At 33.0% G+C, this 10,695-nt stretch overlaps 1 protein-coding gene across 1 annotated transcript; it reads right to left on the minus strand.

Annotated features, from left to right (window-relative positions):
- Nucleotides 1-84: 84 nt before the first annotated feature.
- LOC132755584 (midasin-like) lies at nucleotides 85-10,480 on the minus strand. The gene is made up of 5 exons (XM_060746468.1): nucleotides 10,183-10,480; nucleotides 9,489-9,594; nucleotides 9,213-9,292; nucleotides 6,566-6,674; nucleotides 85-5,268 (listed from the first exon to the last, which is right to left on the minus strand). Exons 1-5 carry the CDS (start codon nucleotides 10,313-10,315, stop codon nucleotides 4,221-4,223), a joined length of 1,476 nt encoding a protein of 491 aa, XP_060602451.1. The 5' UTR covers nucleotides 10,316-10,480; the 3' UTR covers nucleotides 85-4,220.
- Nucleotides 10,481-10,695: the final 215 nt, after the last annotated feature.

The raw sequence follows: 10,695 nt of genomic DNA on the forward strand, positions 1-10,695 counted from the left end.
ATTTGGTTAAAGCTTTTAAATGAACATGTTGCAACAAAACATTCATTACATTACTATATATATATATAAGTTTAAAGATGGCAGTATAACAAATTGGTTTAGTTCATATATATTCGTATTCTTTTTATGATTCTAGCAAACATGTTTAATGACTTTTATTTAACAATCTATTTAACAGTATAACTCCAAAAACTATAGTAACTTAAAAAAGTTCCATGTATATGTGAAAAAAGATCTAAATAGTAGGCTAAAGATTATATAAAACCACGTAAAAACATGTGAGAAAAGGTCCCAGTTTTAACTCTAATTCTTCTAACATAAAAAATGAAAATACAAAAAAACAAAACACAAAAAAACAAAAACAACAACTTATCTTTGGGAAAAAAAAACTATCAAAAAATGTACAAAAATTCATGAAATTGTGTATTTACTATATTTAAATTACAATAAAAAGTGTCTTTATAAAAATGATATTTCTCACACTTTTTTACACACAAAAAATCATGAAGTTGTGTATTAACTGATAGAAGTGGCCTGCTGTAAATGATTTTTCCACAGGGACTTGATTTTTCTGATAATGTATTTCTTATATGTTTCACTTTTATTTATATTGTTTTCATCTATTAGACGTTATTCCACGAAATATTAAGCCACTTATGATATAAAGTATATTTATGACGGCCGTTGTAAGGAACAACAATCTGCAATTTGTGGTTAAATGATCAGTGAATAACCTTCTTTATTTTAAAAGCATAAAGTTATGACAACATACACAACTAACACAAAAATTGAATATTTAACGTTGATAACTATATACATGTACCTCAACATAAGTTGCTGTAAAAAATTTATAAAGATCGCACAAATATTGCAACATTTAATATAAACAAATTAAATTATGAAAGTTTTCTTATAAAAATGGCGAAACCAAAGATAACTTTATAAATGTACCTCAAACATATAAACAGAAGTTGACATAAAAAACTTTGATCATACTACTTATAACACAAACAAATAAAATTGTGAAGATTTGTTTTGAAAAATCGGATGAACTTTGAACATTGGAGGCTATACACATGTACCTCAAATATATTAGCATAAGTTGATATCAAAAATGATAAAAAAATGTGAACATCACAAAATGATGTTATATTTAACATAAACAAATAAAATGTGGACGTTTTCTTTTGAAAATGGCACAACAAATTTAATGTAAAACATATTTAGCTATATACATTTATCTTATCTGTGTTACAGAATTTAACAGCACATCGTAAACTTGATGCTATTTATAATATAAGCATACTTAAATATCACATTATTTTTGAAGGAAATTTTAACAAAAAGTTTTTAATTTATGATGGCAGTGATTTAAAATGAAACATCTTTTTTTATCCAGATTGTCCGACTGGTTATGGCCTGTCAAATTAGTGGATAGAATTAGAAATTTACCACAAAATATTTGATAACAAAAGAGCACATGTCAATGTTTGTGGTAAAATCTATTAATGTTCAAATAAAAGGTCAGGGTACACACCATACTGAATTAATTTAAACCATATAACTGGATAGTCAAAAGCCTTACCTCCCCCCCCCCCTCCCCCCGTTCACACATAGACGCCGCTTCTACTACGATCAAAGCGTGGCCGAAAACGTGACCAATCGTTGCAAATCGCAAAAGAAACGTAGTGGAGTCTACATAAGCGCAGTATGATCGCGGTAGCGTCTTCATGATCGGAAAGTTCTACGCACTCGCCACGTTTATTTTGAACGTGCTCAAAACAAGCGTAGCGCGAAAGCATCGTGGATAGTTCTTCATGATCGTAGTAAAAGCGCAGTAAAATCGAAGTACAGTCGGGAACATACCGAGTACGCTTCTACAACATTCCCATTATGTTCTTACTACGTTCCCACTACGATTTCTCTACGTTCATGACGATCCTACGAAGACCTACCATGACCTTACTACGATCATACCACGACCTGTCAGGTAGCAGTTTGTTTTTATAGCGCTGCTATTTGACCAATCATAATCTGCCAACTACATATATAGGGCGGCACTTTACTTGTCGATCATTTGCAGCTCCGCCTGTTAACAATCTGTGCAATTTCAATTTCAACCAATATTTGTTCTTGCTTAAGTAAAGCCAGATGAATCAGATCAGCATTAATACGTCCGTTCATGTTTGAAGTTTGGAAGTAATTGAAAAATATTTTTTGAAATCCAAGATATATATATCATCGCCAAAATCGTACCAGAAGCGTACTACAAGCGTGATATGATCGGCACCGTCGTAGCGAAATCGTCGTACAGTCTTCTAGGTCTGCGTAGCGTCGTAGTGCGAGCTTGAATGTCGTAGCGGCAGCGTAGTACATACGCAGTAAACGCGATGCGCGGTCAGCGTAACATCATAGTAGAAGCGTGTCAGCAGCGCGTTGGACGTGGGAACATTGTAGTACAGTCGTAATGAAGACCAAAATTTGCCAAATTGCTTGATTTCGACGACGATCGGCCCCGATCGAATACTTTTTCAGATCGTGGCTTGATCGGCATGATTGTCCTAAAGTCGCAGCTCTGGGTGAACGGGGTGTTATTTAGTAAAGTCTACAAAGCCAGCATATATGTTCATTTCATTATGAATAATGAATATTGAATATTTGCTAAATGTACATGTATTTATGACGAATATTGTTCTAGGGATCTATGCTATCAAAGAGTAAATAATATTGGTATGTGCGTAATATTTGACGGGCCCTCGCTATTATGATGTTTTATATCTATGTATAAAATGTGTCCTGTTAAAATATATAACACTGTTTTCTATGTAAAAAATAATTTGTATATACATGTATACTTATTAAAATAAGTACGTACAAAGAAACGAAATGATATATCCATCAAATAATTATGCAAATATTATTTTCAAATTTTGATTCGATGCAGGGTATACCGTGCAGAATAGAAGCGCACATATGTATTTCTATTCGTAGACACATATTTCTCTATAAATGTCATTACTTCAAAAAGTAACAGCATACACCGCTATTATGACTTGATATTTGAATAACTATTTATTGTGAAACGTTTATCCCGCGCTTCTTTGAATCAGCCTTAAAGGGTATCAGAGCTATATCTAATGAATCTTCGATTATAAAGTTGATCAAAAGTAAAATTTCAACATTCGTATGATCTAACAAAACAGTTTTTCATAGACTAAATTCGTGATACAAGTTGCTGACGAGATATATGGGAGAAAAAATAAACTAGCTAATCGATTTTTTTTATCTTCGACGGGCGCCTCGGATCATGTTAATATCATTCATGCTCTATTCTCCCGTATATCCCGTCAGCAACTTGTATAACTTATACACTAGCGTCTACTTTAAAAAGGCCTGTATATAGCATTACAAATATACTATGTTCATCTGTAGGTAAAATTGCATAGGAAATTCTAACAAAAGAATATGAGAATGCACACATTATGTACGAGACGTCAGCATTCCCTATAACTGAATCTGTTGTTTGTTTTTTTAAACTGTATGTTGTGTATTCATACTGTGAAACTAAAAGAATCAACAGATACAAATCAAAATATATATCTATATTTTACTATAAAAAAAATCAAAAGTCGAAGCGACCAATGGAATTTCCTTCATAATAAATGTCTAATTTGTGTTGTTTTATATTGTGTCAAAACACTTATAAACATTTTATTGTTTATTATTGATTTTTCACTATAAAAAGTCAATCTTTTGAAATTCATTGTATGATATATCTATCTTAAATCGTTGCGAAAGAAAAAACGTTAGAATATTTTTTAAAAAAAATAAAATATGTTTGATTCTTTAGATTGCCAATCTGAATCTTGAACGTATTTTATATGTTCGAAACATCCCGAGTTAAGCTATATTATTATTTCATAAACATTACAATCTGATTACAAGACAGTCTGTGCAAAGCTTAGATTAATTCATTCATTTAAATAGCGAAATAAAAATCAAAGTTATGTATATATACGAATAATTAATTAAGTGTCCTTTATTACAAAATCAAGATTACTAAAATAAACCAACAAAGAATTAAAATACACCTTAGAAAGAGTAGTACTATTTGAGGAAAAATCTATTTAAGTCAACGACGAAAACGTAAAAAGAAAAAAAAAGAAAAGTGAACCATGGATTTTTGTTGATAATGTAAGAATGTTTTTAAAGCTTGTTTATTACATAACCACATGTTCATCTTGATTATCAAGGTAGATAAAATCATATTCTTCCGCAGAATGGTACTCTTCATTTTCATCTCTATCAATAATGGTTTGTTTTTTAGATAACATATTTGTTTTTTCATTTTCAACCAAATAATCATCTAAACCATGTTGTTTAGCAGGCAGGTATTTTTGTTTTTCATCATTTTCAAGCACACCTAAATCACCATGAATTACCGTTTCTTTTTCAGATGACAGCTTTTTTTCTTCTTTAATTTCTGGCACATCTTGATCTAAGATATGGCCGTTTACTGTCGGATCTTTAGCACATATGCCGTTTTCCTCATCATTTTCGAACATGTCATCATCTAAATACTGCCGTTTATCAAGCATGCATTTTTGTATTTCATCACTTTCGAGGTTATCTCTATCTGTGTAAAGATCAATGATTGTTTGTTTTTTAGATAACAGTTCTTTTTCAATTTCGGACACTTCTTTACCTAGGAAATGGTCGTTTCCTGTACATTCGTTAGCCGACAGCTCATTTCTCTCATCATTTTCGAGTATTTGATCATCTAACTTATGATGTTTAGCAAGCTGGTGTTTCTGTTTTTCATAATTTCCGAGCTCATCTCTATCTGGATAAAGATCAATTATGGTTTGTTCTTTACATAGCAAATTTTTCACTTCTTCAATTTCTGACACATCTTGATCATGGTCATTTACTGTGAGTTCTTCGGCAGACAGGTCATTTCTCTCATCATTTACGAGCGTACCATCATCTAAATATTGCTGTTGATTTTCATCATTTTCGACAACATCTCTGTCTGGATTAATATCAATTATGGTTTTAGATGATAGATCTTTTTCGTCTCCAACTCCTGGCACAGCTCGACCTGTAGAAAGGCCGTTAATTTTAGGTTCTTTGACAGACATGTCATTTGCTTCAGTACTTACCTCTTCCTCATTATGTTTTGGGAAATCTAAGTTTAAATCCGGGGCACTTATGGTAAGATCTTCCGTTCCATCATACCCACTAAGTCTTTGTGTTAGGCCTTCTTTCCTGAAAGGTTGTTAAATAAATACTCATTATAACAACTGAAATGTTTGTCATAAGTTCTTTCAACATTTAAACAAACAACAAGAGCCATCGCCGGGCGGGGGCAACGCTCGACGTTTACTTTTTCTAAAAGCAAAGAACAAATCTTAACGTTTCCTTTTTATGAATTTAAACCGTCTATCTTGTCACATTAGTTTTGTCTATATATTTTGTATATATATACATACGCATTTATATATATATATATTAAATCAGTAATTTAACCTTCAAGGTCAAGGTCAGTAAAGAGCCCAAGCCAATTTAAGTTTGATAAACATGAAGGTCTTGTCCTTAAGAATGTTCTGTTATAATATGAAGTCAATCCTTTCAATTATAGCAAAGTTACAGCCAAAAGAATGAAAATTTCAATAATTTGACCTTCAAAGTCAAGGTCATTGATGAGTGAAGGTCAAGGTCTGTCTGGTTATTTTTAAAGGGCTATCCTTGAAGATTATCATGTTCACGTTTGAAGACAATTCATTTAAAAATAACAAAGTTACAGCCAATAATAGCCAAAAAAAAGAGAATTTCAATAATTTGACCTTCAAAGTCAAGGTCATTTATGAGTGAAAGTCAAAGTCTGTCTGGTTATTTTTAAGGGCTATCCTTGAAGATTATCATGTTCAAGTTTGAAGACAATCCATTCAAAAATAACAAAGTTTCAGCCAATAATAGCAAGAACAAGCAAAATTTTTGGACTTTTGACCTTGAAGGTCAAGTTCATTTATGGATGAAGGTCAAGGTTGGTGTGGTATACTGAAAGGTCTTGTCCCAAGGGTTGTGGCCAAGTATGAAGACAATACACCAAGAACTAAAAAAGTTATGATCCAGGTACAAGTTTGCGGACGTCAACGGCAACAGCAAACGGCTACCGCAACATCAACGGCAACGCCGCCAGGACTATATAACAATACCTCTACTTTTTTTTCAAAAAAAAGTCGAGCTAAAAAATGGTCTAGCAACTCAAAAAAAACAACCTAACTGGTTATTTACTCTTCGATAAGCTACAATAATGCGATAAATGTCATTAAATGTTTTAGATGGATGATAAATGCGATTATCTTTCTTTTTTTGCTTTTCAATGTTTTCATACATGCAAAGAAATAGCAGAGAGATAGAATAATAGAAAGTTCTTATTTTGCGATAATTACGATCAAGTTATAATTTTGTCCCTTATCATCCAGAAAAGTGATTGCTTAGAATAACTGACATAAATTGTAGAGAAAAAATTTAAACTGTTCAGCAACGTCAGTGTATTTACCTTAAATCATTGTATCTTTGTGAGTCTTCGTTTTTTGAATTGAACTCCTTGCTTTGTTCTTCATTTTTTTGGCAAGATTTTCTTTGACTTTGTTTATACGTCTCGTTTTCTGAAAACCATTAAATTCTGGAAAATTAATTACTGAAAATTTCATAGTATAAAACAGTTATTGTAAGAAACAATCATGTTATTCTTGGTTAAATCGTCAAGCATTTAATGCACAATATATGACATTTTAATATCGTTGTTTATCTAATGTTTATTTAATATAAATATGATTTAAATCAATAACACAACAAGATATGTTTGTAAAACTATATGGGCATATCGGCAGCCAATTAGTCATGTGGTCAGGTAATTGTTATTGACTTTTGACCTAGTCACCAAAAATCAGTAGGGGTTATCTACTGGTCATAACATGTCAATAGGTAATTGTGACCGTACAGGTTGTGCGCAGCAATTTTATGACAAAGTTATCACAAATCTTACCAAATAATAATTATATGCATAAATTTTAGGACAGCCAATTTGTTATATTACATAAGACCTTCCAATGTGTATATATACCAAAAGCATTTTTAGTTTAATGAAAATATCAACCAAGGCAAATTGAGTTGTAGAGTTATTGGTTGGAAACCGTCTTTACCTACAAGGTCAATGTGACTTTAACCTTTGACCCTTAAATCAATAAGGGGTTATCTACTGGCTAAGACCAATAGACCTGTGAAGTTTGAAGGTAAATGGCCCATGAGTTGTTGAGATATTAATCAGAAAGTGTTTCTGCCTATAATGGCAATATGATCCTGACATCTGACCCCTTGACCCCAAAAATCCATTGAAGTCATCTTCTGACCAAAAGCAATGCACATGTGAAATTTGAAGGTCAAGGGTCCTTGGTTTGTCTAGTAATTAATAGGAAACTGTTTTCACATAAAAGGTCAATGTGACCTTGACATTTGACCCCTTGACGCCAACATCAAAAGGGGTCATCTACTTGCCAAGACCAATGCATCTATGAAGTTTGAGGACCAAAGGCTCATGTTTTGCCAGGTTATTGATTGGAAACAGTTGTTACCTTCAAGGTCAATTTGACCTGGACCTTTGACCCTTGAGCCCAAAATCAATAGGAGTCATCTACTGGTCATGGACAATCATCATACGAAGTTTGAAGGTGCTAGGCCTTAGAACTTTTAAGTTATTTATCAGAAACAGTTTTTACCTAGAAAGCCAATGTGACCTTAACCTTTGACCTCTTAACCCCAAAATCAATAGGGGTCATCTACTGGTCATGAACAATATTCATGCCAAGTTTGAAGTTCCGAGGCCTAAGCGTTCTTTAGTTATTGATCAGGAAAAAAAATTATCTACAAAGTTGTGACCTTGATCGTTGACCCCTTGACCTCAAAGTCAATAATGGTAATCTACTGGTCATAAACAATTATCGTACCAAGTTTACAGTTCCTATGCCTAAGTATTCATTAGTTATTGATCGGAAACCATTATACCTACAAGGTCAATGTTACCTTGACCTTTGACCCCTTGACCCCAAAATCAATCGGGGTCTTCTACTGGTCATAAACAATAATCATACCAAGTTTAAAGTTCCTAGGCCTAGGCTTTCTCTAGTTTTTGATTGAAAACAATTTTACCTACAAGGTCAATGTGACCTTAACCTTTGACCCCTTGACCCCAAAATCAATAGGGGTCATCTACTGGTCATGAACAATCATCATACTAAGTTTAGAAGCATTCTTTAGTTATTGATCGGAAACCGTTTTTACCTACAAGGTCAATGTGACCTTGATCTTTGACCCCTTGGCCCCAAATACGTAAGGGGAAATTTACTATGGTGTCCTAAACAATCATCATATTAAGTTTAAAGTTCCTACGCCTAAGCGTTCTTTAGTTATTGATATGAAACCGTTTTTACATACTAGGTCAATGTGACCTTGACCTTTGACCCCGTGACCAAAATCAAAAGGGGTCATCTATTGGTCATGAACAATCATGAAACAAAGTTTGAAGTTCCTAGGCCTAAGCGTTTTTTAGTTATTGATCGGAAACCATTTGGTCTACGCATCAACGGACCAACAGACATATCCCCTCTTCTTTGAAGGGGAGGGGGCATAATTAACATTATCTTTAAATGAAATAATGAAAATTATGTGATGCATTACACATCATACTCGTTATTTCTAACCATGTCTTAAAGAGACATACAGTCACATTTTTTTTTCAAATCATATCGAAACCCGTTACACTAGCTTCCAAAATGAAGTCACTTTATTTAGTTCACCGATTTGTTGTCCTGAGTATTAAAATAATTCAAAAACGGGGCAAAATAGAGTTATGGTTCTTTGACACTGCACTCCGCCTCGATGTCCTCTACCACTGTGTGAAGCTGAAACAAATGATCTCCAAAGTTTTCAAGTTATGCTCCGGACAAGACAACGGACGGACAGAAGGGCAGAAGGGCGGACTGACGGACAAGGCAGCGACTATATGCTCTTCCTTCGGGGAGCATAATAAATGTTAATCCCTAAAATGCCCAAGTTTTGCAAGCAGTGGTAATTGTGTACTTGTTTAAGTAAATCATTAGTGTAAACAGTCAAAATGTGCAATAATCAAAGAATAAAGAAATACGTACTTGTCTGTGAAAACCGTCCACTGTCACTATTTCCTTTATCATACGTGATGAATTGTCTCCAAATACATATATTCATTGAACTGAATAAATATATATTTATTATATAGACAAAAACAATATTTATCACATGATAAAAACAATTTAATATTGATGTAGCTTCATTACTTAATTTTTACTGTCAAATATTTATTATCTACGTTTATGCCCTCTTGATTATATAAAATATACTAATTATTGCAATTACTAATTTATAAAACTTCCATTGAGCAAACTTACATTTTTTTATGATGTAAGCATATTAAATATGCAGCTGCTGTAAGAATCAGTGCAAAGTCAACTAGAATTACTGCAACCGAAATGACAGTATTCCTTTTCTCTTCATCTGTAAAAAACATTTTTTATATAATCGTTTAAATTCTATTGTGTGAACCGGCCTTAAAGTATTGTATATGCACTACAACTGTCAATGCAGGCATTATTTAGAATTATTTAGGGCATGATTCAATACTTGATGTTATATTTCTTGGCGGTCAGTCTATCTTACCGTATTTCCTTGATAACTTTCCAAGAATTACCAATTTATCCGTAAGAAACCGGACACAAATGAGAGAGACAAATGGCCATTTCACTCAACGTCCGAGATCAATTGTCATGAAGCATTTCGCCTCCTCGATGATCGAACTGCAATGTCTGGGCTCTCTATATTTATCTAAACTGGGACCATCGATACATGAGTAGAACACAATTATTTAGGTATTGTAGCAGTGTAAGAGCTCACTTATCACTTACTAACACTCCTCTTCAAATAGTTGTTAGTCTCAAAGTAAATTAATGCCATCAACTACCGTAATAATTTTTCGTTTAGTAATTTCACTGAAATATGAACGTTTTGTTGCAGTTTTCACAACTTAAATTTATCTATGAAATATAAAAGACTTGAATCGCACAACAGTCAATAGAAAAAATCTACCTGAATCTTCCGTCATGTATCTTTTAACAGTATGGTACGACTCTTTATGTTCATTACCATAATCCGCAACAATTTTCAGATAGCAATTTCCATTGTCACTAGCCTTGGCGGAAATTACCTCTGAGTATTGCATTTGTTGATCATTCCCACAATCAGAATTATTCGAACAACTTGTTGTAGTTGTGTTGTGGATTTTTGGGGTGATTTCTTTCTCGCGCTTGCTACGTCCCTACAATAAATGAACGATTTTTCATGTCCTGAATATCTGTAACATTTTATAGTTTCTTATGGTTATTTATTTCTTTTGCAATTAAAAAAAAACATATATAAATCCTTAGCCTACTTGCGACAATTGATTTCACCAACTCGTCCAGAACGGACTACGATCAGTCGGGACATACGTGCTTTATAATTACACATTATCGTGCATAAGGCAGATACTAGATACTATTACAGAAACAGATCTCACCAACTAATTTAATTTGAAGCCAATAAAACTAATATTAGTAGAAT

Source organism: Ruditapes philippinarum, unplaced genomic scaffold (genome assembly GCF_026571515.1).
Source record: "Ruditapes philippinarum isolate M1 unplaced genomic scaffold, ASM2657151v2 ctg22739_1_1_1_1, whole genome shotgun sequence".
In the NCBI taxonomy this organism is placed as follows: Eukaryota; Metazoa; Mollusca; class Bivalvia; order Venerida; family Veneridae; genus Ruditapes; species Ruditapes philippinarum.

Bases quoted from the DNA above. Each gene is read 5' to 3' on its own strand.
- LOC132755584 (XM_060746468.1), bottom strand. From the start codon at position 10,315: ATGCAATACTCAGAGGTAATTTCCGCCAAGGCTAGTGACAATGGAAAT. The intron at 9,293-9,488 runs GTAAGTTTGCTC...ATATTTATTCAG, and splicing joins TGCTTACATCATAAAAAAAT to TTCAATGAATATATGTATTT. The intron at 6,675-9,212 runs GTACGTATTTCT...AATGGTTTTCAG, and splicing joins TGGACGGTTTTCACAGACAA to AAAACGAGACGTATAAACAA.